The sequence below is a fragment of the Chaetomium strumarium genome (genome assembly GCF_033439665.1).
Source record: "Chaetomium strumarium strain CBS 333.67 chromosome Unknown B0T15scaffold_3, whole genome shotgun sequence".
Classification (NCBI taxonomy): domain Eukaryota; kingdom Fungi; phylum Ascomycota; class Sordariomycetes; order Sordariales; family Chaetomiaceae; genus Chaetomium; species Chaetomium strumarium.
In genome coordinates this window covers 80-17,233 of record NW_026944431.1, presented here as the reverse complement: position 1 = coordinate 17,233, position 17,154 = coordinate 80, and the positions used below count along the sequence as shown (strand labels likewise).

Here is a 17,154-nt window from a genome sequence, read left to right as displayed (position 1 = left end):
AGTGCTTGGTAGAAGTCGTTAAGACACGGCCTGGGTTTGCTTCCCGCGGCGACCCACGAGTGTCTTCTCTCCTGAGCATTACACCGCGCCATAGTCCACGGAAACCTGACAGCATGGCGGACCTTGACGATATCACCTACTCACGCGAGGCGACCATGGCCGCCGTAGCCGACTAGTACTACTACACCTTCCTCACGCGGATGTACCTGAAGGAGTACCATGTGGTCTAGGTAGTTACCCCCCTCGCCCCCTTGACATGGTTGGCTACTCGGAAGCTACCTCCGAGGTGACAGTTCACCCCTGGCAGTACATATTATCGCCGACCGGGCGGAACTTATCCCGGGTCTCGGTCTCGAATATGTCTTCTACTTTGTACTGGCAATGCTCCTCTAGATAACTATCTGTGAAACAGATTCGCCGGAATAAAGGTCGCCGGTCGGTAGGCAGGGCGGGGCCCTCCTTGTGAACCTAAGTTGAAGGCGCCGGTCGCTTAATAACTTAAAAAGGGAATATGAGCGCACGGGTTATCGTCCATTGAATAGTGCTGATTCCTGTTGTCGGAGCTCGGATCTAGAGGCGCCGTACTGTTCCGTGGCTGATCTAAACTGGCTTTCCTACAGAAAACGCCGAGATTTCACGGTGATGATCAGGTGGGCGGATGCTGAGTGTAGGTTTACATCCCTCGACCGAGTCGGCCCTCTCCGTCAAGACTCAACTCAGTGATGCCACGCTTTACCGTTGCAGCCCGAAACCGTGACAACAAGGGGGGCCGGCAGTGGCGTGGTGAAACAGAAAAGAGTTCGTAAAAAGGCTCCACCGGCTGCACCCCCCTGCCAATCAGGACACGGCAAAAGTTGTGAATTCCGAATTCCGGCGCGCGAAGTTCCCGGCGCGAAGTTGACGGCCGTTCCGGTTCCCGTAACCCGGTTCGCGGTGCCTCGGCTCGGCTCGCCCTAGTGTCAACGATGTGGAACATGTAACGGCGTCGCCGGAGCACGGGTGGAGAACCATACTAGACGTATATTAAAGGCGCGGCCCTGCTGCAAGGGACACGAGCTAGGGCTTCTAGAACTCAGGACGAAGGTGTCGTCGGGATTGACCTTGTCAACAAAAGCCATCACGGAGACCCAAGATGACAGACACATCTGACACAACGCCAATACCTGGACCGCCGGGCTACCCCCTGGTGGGAAATGCGCTGGAGGTGGACCTGGAGACGCCGCTGCGGACGTGGCAAGGCTGGGCCGACGAGTATGGTAAGTTCACTCGGATATCGAGACAAGAAGATGGAAGGGCAGAGCTAACGTCAAGTTGTCAACCAGGAGAGATCTTTCGCGTGAACCTTCCTGCGGGCGAATTTGTCGTAGTTGTGAGTTGTCCCTTACTACTACCACTTCCTTCACTCCCCCTTGCGACGAGGGGTAACTACCTACTAACAGGAAGCAGAGCTCGCAGAGGCTGGTGCACGAGATCTGCGACGAGAAGCGATTCCGGAAGCCGGTGAAGGGCGCGCTGAACCAGGTCCGGAATGGAGTCCACGACGGGCTGTTCACGGCACGCGAGGACGAGCCGAACTGGGGCATCGCGCACCGGATCCTGATGCCGGCGTTTGGCCCGGCGTCGATCCAGGGCATGTTCGACGAGATGCACGAGATCGCGTCGCAGCTGGCGCTCAAGTGGGCGCGGCACGGGCCGGACGCGGCCATCATGGTCACGGACGACTTCACGCGGCTGACGCTGGACACGCTGGCGCTGTGCACGATGGACTTCCGCTTCAACTCGTACTACCACGACGAGCTGCACCCGTTCATCGCGGCCATGGGCAGCTTCCTGACCGAGTCGGGCTCGCGGTCGCTGCGGCCGAGCCTCGCCGCGCTCCTTTACCGCCAGGCCGACCGCAAGTACTGGGAGGACATCGAGCTGATGCGCCAGACGGCCCAGGGCGTGCTCGACGCGCGCCGGAAGCACCCGTCCCGCCGCAAGGACCTGCTGTCGGCCATGCTGGACGGCGCGGACCCCAAGACGGGCCAGAAACTGAGCGATGGCTCCATCATCGACAACCTGATCACCTTCCTCATCGCCGGCCACGAGACCACGTCGGGCCTGCTGAGCTTCGCCTTCTACCAGCTGCTGAAGCACCCGGACGCCTACCGCAGAGCGCAGGACGAGGTGGACAGCGTGGTCGGGCAGGGCCCCATCCGGCCGCAGCACCTCAAGAAGCTGCCGTACATCGAAGCCGTCCTCCGCGAGACACTGCGGCTGTGTCCCACGATCCCGCTCATCGGGAAGCAGGCCCGGGAGGACGAGGTCATCGGAGGCAAATACATGATCCCCAAGGACCAGACCTGCCTGCTGCTCTTCGCCCAGTCGCACCTGGACCCGGTCGTGTACGGCGAGACAGCCCGGGCGTTCGTGCCGGAGCGCATGCTGGACGAGAACTTCGAGCGGCTGATGAGGGAGTACCCGGACTGCTGGAAGCCGTTTGGCAGCGGCATGCGGGCGTGCATCGGGCGCCCCTTCGCGTGGCAGGAGGCGGTGCTCGTCATGGCCATGCTGCTGCAGAACTTTGACTTTGCCATGCACGACCCGGGCTACGAGCTGCAGATCAAGCAGACGCTCACGACCAAGCCCAAGGACTTCTACATGCGGGCCTCGCTCCGGCACGGCCAGACGGCCACGGAGCTGGAGCATCGCCTGAACGGGGGCTTCGCCTCGACGCTGCAGCCGCTGACGCTACATTCCAAGCCGTCATCGCGCCAGCCGTCTCCCGGGACGGCAAAGGCGCGAGCGCGAGCCGACCTGAAGCCGCTGAGCGTTTTCTACGGGTCCAACACGGGCACGTGCGAGAGCCTGGCCCACCGGCTGGCCACCGACGCCGCGTCGCACGGCTTCGCCGCCACCGTGATCGAGCCGATGGACGCGGCCACCGAGAAGCTGCCCACGGACCGGCCCGTGGTCGTCATCACGGCGTCGTACGAGGGCCAGCCGCCCGACAACGCCGTGTCATTCTGGGACTGGCTGCAGCGGTGCAAGGCCGAGGAGCTGCAGAACGTCTCGTACGCCGTCTTCGGCTGCGGACACCACGACTGGAGCCACACCTTCCACCGGATCCCGAAGCTCGTCGACGAGGCGATGGAAGCGCGGGGAGGCACGCGCCTTTGCGCGACGGGCCTGACGGACGTGGCCGAGGGCGACATGTTTACCGATTTCGAGCAGTGGGAGGACGACGTGTTCTGGCCAGCCATCGGAGCCAAGTACGGATCGGCGGCCGGTGCTGCTGCCGCCAACGGGGACGACCAGGGCGACCGGGACTCCAGCCTCGAGGTCCGCTTCTCCACGCCGCGCTCCTCGACTCTCCGCCAGGACGTGCGCGAGGCCACCGTCGTCGCCGAGAGGACCCTCACGTCGCCCGGCGTCCCGCCCAAGAAGCACATCGAGGTGCAGCTGCCGGACGGCATGAGCTACAAGGTCGGCGACTATATCGCCGTGCTGCCCATCAACCCCAAGGAGAGCGTCAACCGGGTGATGCGGCGCTTCCAGCTCTCGTGGGACTCGCACGTCACCATCGGCTCCGACCGCTGGACCGCGCTGCCCACGGGGACCCCGGTTCCCGTGTACGACGTGCTCGGGTGCTACGTCGAGCTGTCACAGCCGGCCACAAAGAGGGTATGTCTGTTGTCTGTTTTGTTCATCCTCGGCCGATCCCTAGTAGTAGCTAGTAGACACACACTCACTTACACTGATATCCTCTCCTCCACAGGGAATCCTCCGACTGGCCGACGCCGCCCACGACGAGGCCACCAAGCAGCAGCTCCAAGCCCTCGCCGGCGACGCGTACGCAGCCGAGATCAGCCTCAAACGCACCTCCCTGCTCGACCTACTCGAGCGTTTCCCCACCGTGTCGCTCTCCTTCGGCACCTTCCTCTCGCTGCTGCCCTCGATGCGCCCGCGGCAGTACTCCATCTCGTCCTCCCCCAATTTCCCGTCCCACGGCCCCAGCCGCGCGACCCTGACCTACAGCCTGCTCGACTCCGCCTCGCTGGCCAACCCGTCCCTCCGCCACGTCGGCGTCGCCACGTCCTACCTCGCCTCGCTCCAGCCGGGCGACAAGTTGCACCTCTCCGTGCGCGCCACCCACACCGGCTTCCGCCTGCCCGGCAAGAGCGAGGCCCATGTCCCAATCATCATGGTCGCCGCCGGCGCCGGGCTGGCCCCTTTCCGCGGCTTTGTGCAGGAACGCGCCACCATGGCCGAGAATAATGATACTGATGATAGTACCAAAGGCGATGGCGAAAACTTGAACAGCAAGCTCGCTCCGGCACTGCTCTTCTTCGGCTGCCGCGGCCCGCAGCTGGATGACCTCTACCGCGAGGAATTCGACGCCTGGCAGCGCGACGGCCTGGTCGACGTGCGCCGCGCCTATAGCCGTCGTCGTGCTGCGGAAAAGGACTCGGACAACAACAACAACAACAACAACAACAACAACAACAACAATGTGGAGGACGAGGCCAAGGGCTGCAAGCACGTGCAGGACCGGCTGTGGCTCGACAGGGACGACGTCAAGCGGCTGTGGGACGCCGGCGCCCGCTTGTATGTGTGCGGCTCGCGGGCCGTGGGCGACGGGGTGAAGAAGGTCGTCGGGAGGATCCTACTCGGGGAGGCCGCGACCAATGCCGAGGTTGCGCAGTGGTTTGACCACGTGAGAAACGAGCGCTATGCGTCCGACGTGTTTGACTGATGGAGCGCGGGTTTCGGCGAGGATGATGGATAGGTGATGGTTTAGCGATGCCCTCCTCTTTGCATCGGCAATCCTTACAAAGTAAGTAAGGTACCTTAGAATATAGAGTTGCAGAGTTTAATAAACCTGGAAGTCTTGTCAAAGCCAGACTCCATTCTGCCCTTTTCTCGCACTTCAGAACAACAGGTTAAGCCCTCCGCACCAACATGACATCGCGTCGCGGTAGGAGGTACTAGTATGATGGATGGAAAAGGTTGGCATGGCAGCCCTCTCTCTCCTTTGGCACTAAGTATGTCACTAGTAACAAGAGGCAGCCCGCCGCCGCCGCCAGGACGCTGAGAATCACGTTGAGTTATAATGACTCGGACTCACTGACCCCGATCGAGACCCGTCCTCTGCTACCGATACGGCGGGAGCCAGCAATGAGAAAGCTCCGGAGTAAGTGGATTCCAAAACGCTTTGAACCGGGCCATGCGAACTTGCGGCGGAAAAAGATGTCTGAGCCGATTCCGAACATTGTTCGTTGGTTTGGACATGCCATGCAGGGTTATGGGTAACCCTGGCCAAAATGTTGATGGCGTCAACGGGATCTGTCGGAGAATAAAAAACGACAATGAGAACGTGGTGGTTGGCCGCTTTTGGGGTGCTTAATCCGCTCGACTTGGGCGGTCAACCTTGTCGCGCCCCATTGAGCAGTTGCCCGATAGAATCGGTTCATGTCAGGTGGCGCAGCGACCCGCGGGAGATAGAAAAACCACAGATCCTTGCTCGGGAGTTGAGATCCTCTGGCTAGGAAGGAAGGGAATTTGGAAACCCACCGAACCGATTGCCCGTCCGACATATAGGATCTGCCGGATCTTAGCACCAGATCGAGACCACGTCTTTTCATCCGATTCGTATATTTATATAGCAAGTAGAATATTGCCCCAAGATTAGCCCTCAATCTTCGATCTTAACATCACAACGGCTAGATTGTCTACCAGAATAAGGCTATTAATGAACTCAAGTTCTTCGATCATTCAAGTTTCGACATGTCCCCTTTTCCGACGTCGTAACCCTAAACCTGGTAATTACCTAGGCAGTGTTGCGAACTTGTGATGGGTGGTTGGGTCGAGTCCCCTGTTACAAATCCCGCGTTAATAAGACAACTTTCAAGAACCACCAGTACAGTATGTACATGGGAGGTATATACCACCAGGTTGCCGTATATATCCCCAGGCACCAGCACGGCGCGTTTGTTGGTGGAGTCCTCCGCCTTAGTGTACCGGCAAAGCTGCCGAGACGATCTGCGAGCCCCTTGTCTATTGGCTGCCATCCCTGCAAGTGGAGGTACCTAGTTTCCAAAGCGTACGGTAACTACGGTACTAGCGCCATTTTGTAATCTGGGGTTTACGACTAAAGTTCGTTACTCTGGCTGACAACAACCGCTTGGTCGTAGGACGTTACCTTTATTACTAGTCATTAAGGTATTCTTCCGTTGGCCATGACAAGATGATGGGCAATCCCAAGCCTTCCTCCGAGCTCCACTTCCAAGTAGTCGGCTTATTATCCACCGAGCTGCGGGTTCACCTCCGAGCGGTACCGACCTCGGTCTTGATCTTATTTCTTCAACGCCTTCAGTCGAGGACTGCATCCCGGCTCTGACATACGGGCTTGGGACTCTTGAAACGAGTTTAAGCATCAGCCGTCAGTGACCCCTCCGCCCATCGCATTCACTTCCCCCATGTATTCACTAAGCATAGCACCTTTGCTTCGCTTCAGTGGATTAGAGGAATCGTCAGGGACCCAGGCCTGATCCGGTTGCCATTTCAGTTTTCGCAATAGGCTGCAACAAAGGATGGCCTGCTGACGGATGGTACTCGGTCATGTTGGCACAGCTTTGAAGCACACATGAAGAATAATGATGCAACCCGGGCCTTGGCGAACTGAACTTCCTGCAGTATAAGTCCGTGCACCCACCAATGGATCAGGCCACCAATGGATCAGGCCACCAATGGATCAATTTTTTACCACCCCCTGATTCGGCACCCATCTGTTCCCAACCACCACAGTTCTACCAAAACAAGCTCAAATTGAGCACTGTTACCCTCGTTCAGTTCGTCAGTCACCATGGTTTCCGAAGAAATCATTCAACTGGCGATACAGGCCGTCCGGGCTGGCCAATCTATCCGTAAGGCTAGCCAGATGTGGGGGGTCCCCTTTTCTACCCTCCGCAACCGGCTCGTCCTCAACACCCAACCAAAGGGCCAGTACGAGGCCCAGGTGATGCAGAAGCTTAGCCCTGATCAAGAAAAACACTTAGCCGACTGGGTGTTAGCTCAGGAAGCGCTGGGGCTCCCAGTAAAACATCGACAAATCCAGGTCTTCGCCAACCGTATCCTTCGTGCCTCTGGATCTGACCAGACTGTCGGGAAGCACTGGCTCCAGAAGTTCATCAAGAGATACCCGGTCTTGAAGACAAAGAAAGATAGGCGTATGGATATCAAGCGGTTGACTGGAGCTTCTATTGATGTTATCAGGGCTTGGTTCCGACTCCTCGCGATCCCGGTCATTAAGACCATCCTCCCGCAAGACTGTTGGAACATGCACGAAACAGGGATAATGGAGGGCATGGGGATCAACGGCTTATGCGTTGGTTCATCGGCGACGAAGGAAGCACTGTCGAAACACCCTGAATCTCGGGTGTAGACAACGATCGTTGAGTGTATCTCAGCAGCAGGGGCAGCTCTTCCCCCGTTAGTTATCTTCAAAGGGAAAGACATCCAACATCAATGGTTCCCAGACGACGACGAAGACCTTGATCCGTTACGCAACTGGCGGTTCTCGACGAGCCAAAACGGCTGGACGTCTAACGATATTGCCCTCGAGTGGTTAACGAAGATCTTCTGCCCATCAACACCAACAACAAAGACAAAGCTCCTTGTTGTTGATGGCCACGGGAGCCACGAGACCGACGACTTCATGTGGACATGTTATTCCAACAATATCCACCTCCTTTTCTTACCACCATACGCCTCCCACCTCCTCCAGCCTCTCGACCTCTCTGTCTTCTCTCCCCTGAAGGCTGCGTACCGCCGTGGCATCAGCGACTTGGCTCTGATGACTGACAGTGCCCCCGTTGGCAAGAGACTCTTTCTTCGTTGTTATTCGAAGGCCAGGGCAGGTGCTATTACGGAAAGGAATGTCCGTAGTGGCTGGAAGTCATCAGGGTTGTGGCCTGTCAACTTGAGCAAGCCTTTGATGAGCCGTCTACTGTTGCCAGCCCAGCCAAGCAACCAGGAGGCTAACCAGCTAGACAAACAGCCAAACAGCCAGCCAAACAGCCAGCCGAACAGCAAGCCGAACAGCCGGGCGGTCAAGACTCCAAGCCGTAGTCAGGAGGTCCACAAACTAGTTGCATCTAACTACCGTCTAAAGAGGCTTAAGGCAACAGACCCAGTAGCCAGAACACTCTTTACAAAGGTTGGCAAAAGCCTTGATCAAACAGCTATTCAGCTTGCTAGTCAGCAACAGAGGATTCAAGCATTAGAAGCCGAGGTAGATAGATTGATGCCTAGGAAAAGGAAGAAAGTTAGGATGGACCCCAACACCCGATTTGCGCAAATTGAACAGATAATGCAGATCAAAAAGACACTTGCAAGGCAGCTGGAACCCTCAGAAGAGGTGGATGGATATGTATTTGAAGATATGTGCCTGGAATGGTCGATCTTTGACACTCCTGTAGACACAGAAAAGGGGGGGCAGATGGGGAAAATTGATCCATTGGTGGCCTGATCCATTGGTGGGTGTACGGACTTATATAGAGAGCTGAACCCTCTCTCATCGTCCACCCCCACTCTTGGATCGTCACATTAATCAACTCCCGCTACTCAGCCAAGCATCCACTTCGTTTTTCGGCCGTCGCAGTCGTATCACCAGTTCCAACCCTACACCCCGTTTCCATCCATATCAAGATGCCTGCCGCTGCTCCTCCTCCGTAAGTGGCTCCGAGCGGAGAATATTCCGGGACCTGTGATATGAATAGTGCAATGTTAACACAAGTGTTCCAAACGCCGCCAGTTGGCGCGTGAACGCCTACGAAAGTGGCCGCTGCGTTGCCTTCCAGTACTCGTTTGGCTCGCTCGAGAATATTCGCGGCAACCCGAATGAGGTTGCCTTCACATCTCCCTGCCCCTACAAGACCCTTGTCCAGTGCTACTCGGAGCCGAATGGCAAAGGCAGTGTCTCGTCCGCCAACTTCGACGCGGGTAGCAGGATCAAGTTCAACGTTGGCGCCTTCAAGAGTTGGGAGGTGTATGCGCGTCACTAAATGACGTCTGGATCGTCACGCCCGACAATGGATCGCTCCTACATCATGTTCAAGCTGTAAGATGGCGTGAGAACAGGAGAAGATAAACGGTGCTGGATGTCGCTAGAAGCTGGCCGGCCACGGGTTGGCGTTAGGCGCCGGTATTGTACAACCTCGAGCGGGGCTTGAGGCTTAGAAGTCTTGGGAAAATACAGGGCATTGCACAACTTGAAAAAAAGGGCGATAGACAGTAGACAGATGACAAGTTCTAATACGCGCGCTCAACCATCCTTGCATCCTACACCAGCATCATACCTACCAGTACTCTTATGAGTGCTATCCTCGCCCATGTCCCTCACGATGTCCTTCACTAGTAATGGGGAAACCATACACAGGGTAAATCAGGACATGTATAGCCGTAGTATCCTCCCTGCTCGTCCCTCGAAGGATCAAGTTTACGACGGGTGGGTGAACTGAAGCTCCAATTGATCCGCGGCCTCTTTTTGCGTGCGGCTTCCTTATGGCATGACGGCAGAATGGAGGAACTTTAGAGAGAGAACTCCGATTTGTAGAGCTGTAGCCATAGCAGTGAGCCATGGAATAGCCAAGTACATTAAACAGCAGCGAACTTTAAAACATGGAACCAATATACAGGCGGCCGGCAGAACTGTCTACTAATAGAAATCAGACGATAGAAAAGGACCAGGCGAACTAGACCAGGAAGCCAACACACCCAATGCCCCTCATGACCCGATAGTAATGCAATATAGTACTGTAGTCTTGGGTCCAGTCTCGGCGACGTAGAATGCCCCGCCAGCAGCTGGTCATACCTGTGTGTGCACCCCACCGGCGAATCCAAGCCGTGTGGTCGCACTCGTGGTTCCCCCACAGGCGGGCTAACCCTAAGCGTTGCCACTCGACCAGGGCCGCCGCCCACTCTCGATGGCCCATGGGAGCAGCGCCGACGTTGCGGTCTACATTTGCCTCGGCGCGACGGAACAGCCGCGCCTCGTCCCGCTGAGGGCATGTGCACTCAATCCAAGCCTCGCCGCAGAGGTAGCAGAAGTCTGCGCCACAACGGCAGGCTAAGTGGTGGGAGGCAAAGAAGAAACCGGCGTTAGCATATCTCAACTGAAATTCCCAGTCCCATGACTGGGGAAAGGAAGGGGAGGAGAGGAACAAAAGAAAAGAGAAAAAAGAAAAAGAAAGAAAAAAGTCCCACTTACTTATATGATAGCAGCCGGTGTCCAACTCGACGATTCGATTGCATCCATAGCAGTGCTGCCATCCCTCCGCTGCGGCCAGCCGCTCCAGCTCCTGCCTGGCCGGATCTTGCGGACAGTGTGAACCCTCATGTGAAGCGGCCTTGCAGAAGGTGCATGTCTGCGCATGGCAGCCGGGCCGACCGCAGTACGCGACATCAGCCTCGACACGCTGCCGCGGCACAAACGCAGAGCATGCGTGGCAGTAGGTCCGCTGGACCGCAGGCGTGCGAAATTCGACCTCTTTCTCTCCGTACTGCGTGACAAGGTCGCTCGTGAGGAGAGCATGGCAACTCTCGAGATCGAACAGCTGCTTGCAGCACTTCGGGGGGAACAGCGTCTCGTCAGCCAGAGAGGCCCGGAAGAGGGCGCGCAGGCAGTCGCGGCAGTACTCGTGTCCGCAGGAGGCGATGGCAAGGTCGTCCGGGGAACACCACTCGGTACATGCGGTACATTGCGCGGTCCGCATCGGCCGGCGTCTGCTCTGTGCCTACGACGACGACTCGGCCTGGCTAGGCGAAGAAGGGGCTGACGAATCCTGTGGACCACTTGTGCATCGGTGAGCATCGGAACTATCACATCCCAACCAAAAAGTGTTTGGGCTTCGGCAATGAAGCATGACCAGCGGAAAATTGTTTGGAGGTCTTACCGTGGCTGGCCGCTCAATTGTAGAGCCAGCGCTCTGTCGCGAATCGTCTGCACCTCCTCAAACTGCAGCTGGATGATGACTCGCAGCGTTTGCTTGTCGACAAGATCTAGATGGTCCATCATGACTTGCGATTCTACGAGTCTACTATGCTCACGTTATGGTCAGTAGGATCGGATGGGGTTGGTTGTTTGAGACATAGATTAGGGAGAGAAAACCGACTTTCCATCCTTGATTAAAAGCTTGTCAATAGTCCCTAACTCGGTCCAAGCCGTGTGGGAAAGTCAGAGTCTGCATTGCAAAGTGCAAACGCACGGGTAGGTGGCGAGGTCTGTGCTTGCTCACATAGTACCTGCGAAATATGCTCATCATCACTTCGTCATAGATAAATGGAACAGTGCTAACCCGCACCGTCTTGATGAAGAACAAGATTGCTGCTCCAGCTTTGACAAGGTGAAAGAAAGGACCGGGTAAGAGACCTCAAACCGCCGTTGGTAGGGAACAAAGTGCTGGCAGCGGCGCATCCTTAGGCCTTAGCAGCTGAGCAGGCTTAAGGTTGCGAGCGTCACACGTAACTCAATGCCTAGCGTGCCAACAAGCGTCTGCGTGCTCGTAATCTGTGGAACTATCAAGACCTTTGTAGTCTTTATATTCAGTATAGCTTCCAGACCCTCCCACATATAAGCCAGTTCCCTGGCTTCGCTTTGCACATCGCCTTCTTCACCCTCTTGATCACTATTACGCTGCTTTCTCTGCCTCGTAACGTAATCAGAGACACCATCCGGAAGGTCGGACCGCTTTGCCGCCTTTCTTCTCGTCATCCTCGCTCAGCTGTTTTGGCTCCTCGCCCCCGCCACGATCGGTACAGTCCTGTTACCATACCTTACAATGAACCGTTATACGCTCAGCTTCCCCTGCTTCCCAAGCTGACTTTTGGTACCCTCCTAACATCCTTCCGGTTCGTGATGTCATCCTCTCACTCAATCCAGCGGCCATTATACTTATCTTCGCAAATGCTGAGACAATAGCCATCAGCTCGCAGAGAGCTCACCTTATCGTTTTTTAAAGAAGACCAACAAGATCCATATAAGCATCCCAGCGCAACCGCCTAACTGGTCGGCCTGCACGACATCCATCTTGTCGATGGACTGCATCACAGGCGAGAATGGTCTCAGCGGGTATGTGAGAAGCAGACGAGAACTCTCCCTCGGATGGACGCAAGGATCCTCGTGCTTGCTTCGTGGCCGTAGGGCCCGGACCCGTCAGCGCAGTTCGGTCCCGGCCGTGTGGCTGACTGATCTGTAGCCGTGAGAATCAACTGTTTCCCTCCGAGCAGGTGGTGACTTGGACCAGACCGAGGAGTTGGAAGCCCTGTCTGGGACGAGACCCTCCCCACGAGTCCAAAATCATGGGGAGCAGTCCGGGATACGCAGCTGACATGTCCACCACGGCGAAGCGAGAGAGTATAGCTTAGGTAGGGGAAGGCCTGCTCTGTTAATCGCGAGGTTATCGCCATAACGGGAGCAGACATAGTAAAGCGACGAATCAAGATCTCATTCTCGACCGGAGCCCAGGAAAGATTTGCACACTAGCGCTATCTCCGCAGTGTCGGAAAAGGTTCGTCTGTAATAAGGGGGACCGCAATCGGTCTGACCAATTGCTGCAGACAGGATCACGTTTTGTGTTGTTGGCAGTAGGCCCGAGTCAGGAGCACACTATCGCACCTACTAGTCGGAGACTGTGGGAGTCCGCAATGGGGCTCCCACGTGTTTCTGTGTGGAGTGAACGGCCTAGAACGCTCGGCCCGGTTCCGGACTTTTCTCGCTCAGCGCTCCACGAGTCCAATAGGTTCTCATTGTGGGTCTCAGGGACCAGTTCGCAGCGCCGCATAAAGCCTAGCTTCAGGAACTTTGCTGCTACCGTTTTGACTATTGGCATTAACAGCAAATTCACGATGGAGTCTTTCATTCGCTCCACCTGCTCCTAGCAGCCAGCTGAACCAGATTCTCGGGACCGGAGACTCTTTTCAGGATCGGGGGTGCTTGTTGCCGGCATGGGTGACCATGGCACGGTCGGAGGTGAAGTTATCGAAGAAGAGAAAGGAGACGAGGTATGCCGGGGGAAGGAGGAAGGGGAAATGGGGATAAAAAGGCACATCTTTCCTGCTGAGGTATGCAAAAGGAAAATATCGATGACACACGTCGTATCCGGTCATCCAACATGCGGTTCTATCACGTCCTGGCGCTGACCGCATCGGTCAGCGTTGGCTCGGCCAGCAAGTGCAAGCCCAGGTCGTCGATGACCACCTCGAGCAGCGCCGTCAGCCTGGAGAGCAGCTCCACCGTCGAGTCCAGCACCGTGTCCGAGACGGTCACCGTCTCGGAAACTGCTACTTCCGAGACAGCCACGTCGACGAGCAGCGTTGTGGAGGTGGAGATTCCTACCAGTCCGACGGATTCCGCTCCCACCGAAAGCTCTGTGAGCGAGACCGCTACCGAGACGAGCACCGAGACCACCCCCTCCAGCGAGACCACGCCCACTCCCACCCTTCCGGCCGAGCCCAGACAGATCTGCCAAGCCACGGGCTCGCGGAACGGCCCTGCGCTGCGCTCGTCCACCAAGATGGCCGACAACACCTTCGCGGCATGCCGCAGCCTCTGTGTCGCCGATCCCCTCTGCAAAAGCTTTTCGATCGAGATCAAGACCGGAGGCACCTGCAGCCTGTATGACAGCCTCCTGTACCTCGATTTCGAGGACGCCAACTCGGGCGCCACCATTTTCTTCGATGCCGACTGTCCCGAACCCGTTGTGGAGGTGGGTGTTGCATGACTACTTACTACTAGTAGTAGTAGTACCCTGCTCCGATTCTCGAATTTCTGAACTCACATCTCGCCAGGGACCCAAGGTCGTCCTGGCCGCCCCAGCCGGCGGCAGCGCTCCCATCGACTCGGTGCCCAGCAGCGCCGGACCGGTGGCCTCGTTCCCCGAGTACACGCCTCCGTCCGTTGTCTCGAGCGACAGCCCGCCCTACACGCCGACGGCCCCGCAATCGAAGCCGACAGATGACAACGAGTTCATCGAGACGTACACGTACACTGAGTACCAACTGCCCACCATGGTCGACATCGGCCGTCCGCCTGTGACCACGGGGATCGGCTTGACGCTGCCGTCCGACATGCCGTGCCTGCTTTCGGCCGGAGAGGACCACCCTTTCACGCTGCTGAACGAAGACTTCGTCCCCATGGTGACCAGGACCGGGTCGATTGGGCCGTTGCTGCAACCCACCGAGGCGCCCGCCCCTGACGACCCGATCCTCAACCCGCTGACATTCACCGTCCCCGGCTTCTATCTCAAAGAGGTCGCCGGCGTGTCGGATGTGTACGACATGGTGTATGCCGAGACCGGGCAATACGTCGCCATGACCACCGCCGGAGAGGTCATTCTCGTGGGTGCGTCCACGGGACCCTCGTTTAGCGGCGACCACGTCACCTCCATCTTCGCCTTCGACTGCCGGGGCACCATCCTCATCAGCCAGGGCGGCACCAAGTACACGTGGAGCACCGAGGGCGAGTCGTGCTCCATCGTCCCCGCGGCGACGCCCAGGAACAACATGAAGACGCTCCCCGTCAGCGTGCCCAAGATCCAGGTTCCGGACCGCAAGCGTGCCGCCGAGCTTGTCGAGAAGCTCAAGGCGCGGGGCGCGCTGCGGGCACGAGTCAACACCGACTTCCACGAGCCGCAGTGCCCCAACACGCCGGCCGGGCTGGTGTCCAAGACGAAGCAAGACTACAAGATGGGCGAGGGCAATTTCTGCGAGGACCTAAACGAGTGGTGGGGCCTCAGCCCGTTCGACTTCGACACGGCCTGCGAGGTCCAGAGTCTCTGCTTCGACCAGTGCGAGGGCTTCAGCTTCGCCGGTTGTACCGCCATCTTCTCGTACGCCATGTACCTTACGTGCGCCGACAACTTCGAGAGCTGGTGGGACGTGGTCAAGGCCGGCGCGTGTGCGGCGCAGGCCACTGTCTTCGTCGGGCTCGCGTCGTCCGCCACGGGCCAGGGGCTCTACAACAAGGCCCAGTCCGCCATGTGCCGCTGCTTCTGCTCCAACCCGCCCGACACGTGCGTCTACCTCGACAGCGCCGGCGAGCTATCGGACAATTTCTACTGCGCCGACCTCCACGGCAGCGACATGCTCAACTGCGGTGCCTGCGGCGGCCAGTGCGGCGCCAACTCGGCCTGCAAGAAGGGCGCGTGCGGATGCCCGCAGGACCAGTGCGGAACCACGTGTCTGGACTTGCGCAATAATCCCAACAACTGCGGCGCTTGCGGCAACGTCTGCGATCCCAAGTACTGCATCGGCGGCCAGTGCTACAAGCCCAGCCCCGACGAGTGCGCCCCGGACCAGGCCGTCACCAACGGCGACTTCGACATCATCGCCCCGTGGTTTGTCAACTGGACCGCCGGCACCTTCTCGGGCACCACACTGGGCTCCGACGTGAACTTTGGCGCTAGCTCGTACACCTGGAAGGCCGGCGAGCCCCCCGTCAGCGCCATCTCGGTCACCATGACCAACATCCGAGACGGCGGATTCAACGTCATGCTGACCCAGCCGAAAGCCAAGATGTGCCCGGGCTTCGACTACGAGCTCAAGTTCAACATGGGCTACGTCAACCAGGTCAATGGCGGCGCCGTCACAAGCAACGCCGACTGCCAGGTGCGCTGGCTGACGGGAAAGCCCAGCGGGCCCGACGTCAGCGACAGCTTCCGGTCGTCGCCGTGGTACTACATCGGCGCGAGCAATCCAACGTACATGACATTCGGGCCCTGGAAGGTCGGCAACGTGAAGGAGGGCGAGCCAGGCGTCACAAAGGAGAAGGCAAACCTATACGTCGACTTGACCGCTGTGATCTCCTGTCGCACTCCCGTTGGTGGCTCTGCGCGGTTCATTATGACCGGCGTCGAGCTGAACCCCACGGGCTTTGCAAGCAGCAAAAGGTCGGCGGAGGCTATCTCGCACCTAGAGGAGCGGGAGAGCAGCCAGACAACAGAGCCCTCGGCGCAGTTTGAGCCCATAGTACCAGGCCCGGTTGAGGAGGATACGTTTGTGGCTGTCTCTGCTCGGAGGAGAAGGTTTTAGTTTGTTGTGACGGTGGAACCCACCGTACCATGGCATAGGCCATTGCTTAGTCATGTGCCCGGCTTCCGGTGCATGCATGCATGATTGGTCAAGCTGGTTGGTGCCCCACCTTCCACATCTGGGCACATGCCCTACATCCTGTATTTAGACTTCTTCGCACCTTGCAGTCTTCGAGGATTCCTTTCCTCCTGCAAGTTCAGTATTCTTGCAATACAGTCAGTTTCCTATCAGAGCCTTGCGCCTGGCCTGTTGACGACAGCTCCCGTGATATTTGTCTATTCTCTACTCCTGTCTAGAATAATAATAGCTTTGGTTAACGTGGTTGATAAGCGAATGTCACAGACAAGCGAATGTCACACGAAAATACACCCTCTCAACTAAATTTACATTAATTCCACCAAAACAACTTAAAACCAAAGGAACTACTTAGAATCGTCTTCATCAGACGTTTCCACAATTACCTGACAGGTACGTGCATTGTGGCCAGGTTCGCCGCAGGTGCTATAGCGCCACACGCGCATCTCGACCCTTGGCCTCCGACCACTACCCGCCCGTGTTTCCTCCTTTATCTGCACCTTAACCTCTCTCTAACCCTCTAGATCCTATACATCCTATATAGAAAGCGATCCTACTTGCTAGAGCAATTGTCTTTTAGTCTTCTGACGCTTGCTTAGTGCCTTATTTGCTGCTCGGAGACTTTTGGTTCTCTGCTCTTAATAATGCCAATTGATATATAACCTTGGACGTCCCTTTCGCAAAGATATTAACCGCTCTTAAAATCTCAGTCGGAGAGCTATTTTGATGCTAGGCAATTCGATTCTTGATAAGGGTGGACTATATAGAGGCTTCGGTTAGGTTATTTAAGATCTTGGAAACCTAGGTATAAGCACTGCCGGGCTGCAAGTTCGAGGGCGTTGGCGTCTTTAGACAGATGTCGAGCTGGGATATTACCTTCTTAGGATTAAGAGGAATGAGTCTAGCACCTTTAAAACCCCCTTGAATGTTTTCGGGGGTTAGGGCGGCCTAGAAAGCAGCATAGAATATAGGAAAGAAGTCCTTCTTAGTAATATAGGTTATGTTTAC

General features: G+C 57.1%; 4 protein-coding genes across 4 annotated transcripts; 3 read left to right on the top strand and 1 right to left on the bottom strand.

Annotated features, from left to right (window-relative positions):
- Nucleotides 1-917: 917 nt before the first annotated feature.
- Nucleotides 918-4,903, top strand: B0T15DRAFT_412409 (cytochrome P450). The gene is made up of 4 exons (XM_062865405.1): nt 918-1,256; nt 1,323-1,369; nt 1,447-3,666; nt 3,761-4,903. The coding sequence occupies exons 1-4, from the start codon at nt 1,133-1,135 to the stop codon at nt 4,736-4,738; spliced, it is 3,369 nt and encodes a 1,122-aa protein (XP_062722045.1). The 5' UTR covers nt 918-1,132; the 3' UTR covers nt 4,739-4,903.
- Nucleotides 4,904-8,562: 3,659 nt separating this feature from the next.
- On the top strand, nt 8,563-9,066 carry B0T15DRAFT_136115 (uncharacterized protein). Its single transcript, XM_062861813.1, has 2 exons — nt 8,563-8,714; nt 8,798-9,066. The coding sequence occupies exons 1-2, from the start codon at nt 8,692-8,694 to the stop codon at nt 9,045-9,047; spliced, it is 273 nt and encodes a 90-aa protein (XP_062722044.1). The 5' UTR covers nt 8,563-8,691; the 3' UTR covers nt 9,048-9,066.
- Nucleotides 9,067-9,737: 671 nt separating this feature from the next.
- On the bottom strand, nt 9,738-10,760 carry B0T15DRAFT_394498 (uncharacterized protein; the record flags this gene model as incomplete). The annotated part of the gene is made up of 2 exons (XM_062864729.1): nt 9,738-10,111; nt 10,253-10,760. Coding segments are annotated over 2 exons (882 nt in total), but the record flags the coding sequence as incomplete, so codon positions are not given.
- A 2,062-nt stretch (nt 10,761-12,822) lies between these two features.
- On the top strand, nt 12,823-16,141 carry B0T15DRAFT_500976 (uncharacterized protein). The gene is made up of 2 exons (XM_062867387.1): nt 12,823-13,748; nt 13,831-16,141. Exons 1-2 carry the CDS (start codon nt 13,107-13,109, stop codon nt 16,069-16,071), a joined length of 2,883 nt encoding a protein of 960 aa, XP_062722042.1. The 5' UTR covers nt 12,823-13,106; the 3' UTR covers nt 16,072-16,141.
- The last annotated feature ends 1,013 nt before the right edge of the window (nt 16,142-17,154 follow it).

Bases quoted from the DNA above. Each gene is read 5' to 3' on its own strand.
- B0T15DRAFT_412409 (XM_062865405.1), top strand. From the start codon at position 1,133: ATGACAGACACATCTGACACAACGCCAATACCTGGACCGCCGGGCTAC. The intron at 1,370-1,446 runs GTGAGTTGTCCC...AACAGGAAGCAG, and splicing joins CGGGCGAATTTGTCGTAGTT to AGCTCGCAGAGGCTGGTGCA. The intron at 3,667-3,760 runs GTATGTCTGTTG...TCTCCTCCACAG, and splicing joins CACAGCCGGCCACAAAGAGG to GGAATCCTCCGACTGGCCGA.
- B0T15DRAFT_136115 (XM_062861813.1), top strand. From the start codon at position 8,692: ATGCCTGCCGCTGCTCCTCCTCC. The intron at 8,715-8,797 runs GTAAGTGGCTCC...AAACGCCGCCAG, and splicing joins CCTGCCGCTGCTCCTCCTCC to TTGGCGCGTGAACGCCTACG.
- B0T15DRAFT_500976 (XM_062867387.1), top strand. From the start codon at position 13,107: ATGCAAAAGGAAAATATCGATGACACACGTCGTATCCGGTCATCCAAC. The intron at 13,749-13,830 runs GTGGGTGTTGCA...ACATCTCGCCAG, and splicing joins GTCCCGAACCCGTTGTGGAG to GGACCCAAGGTCGTCCTGGC.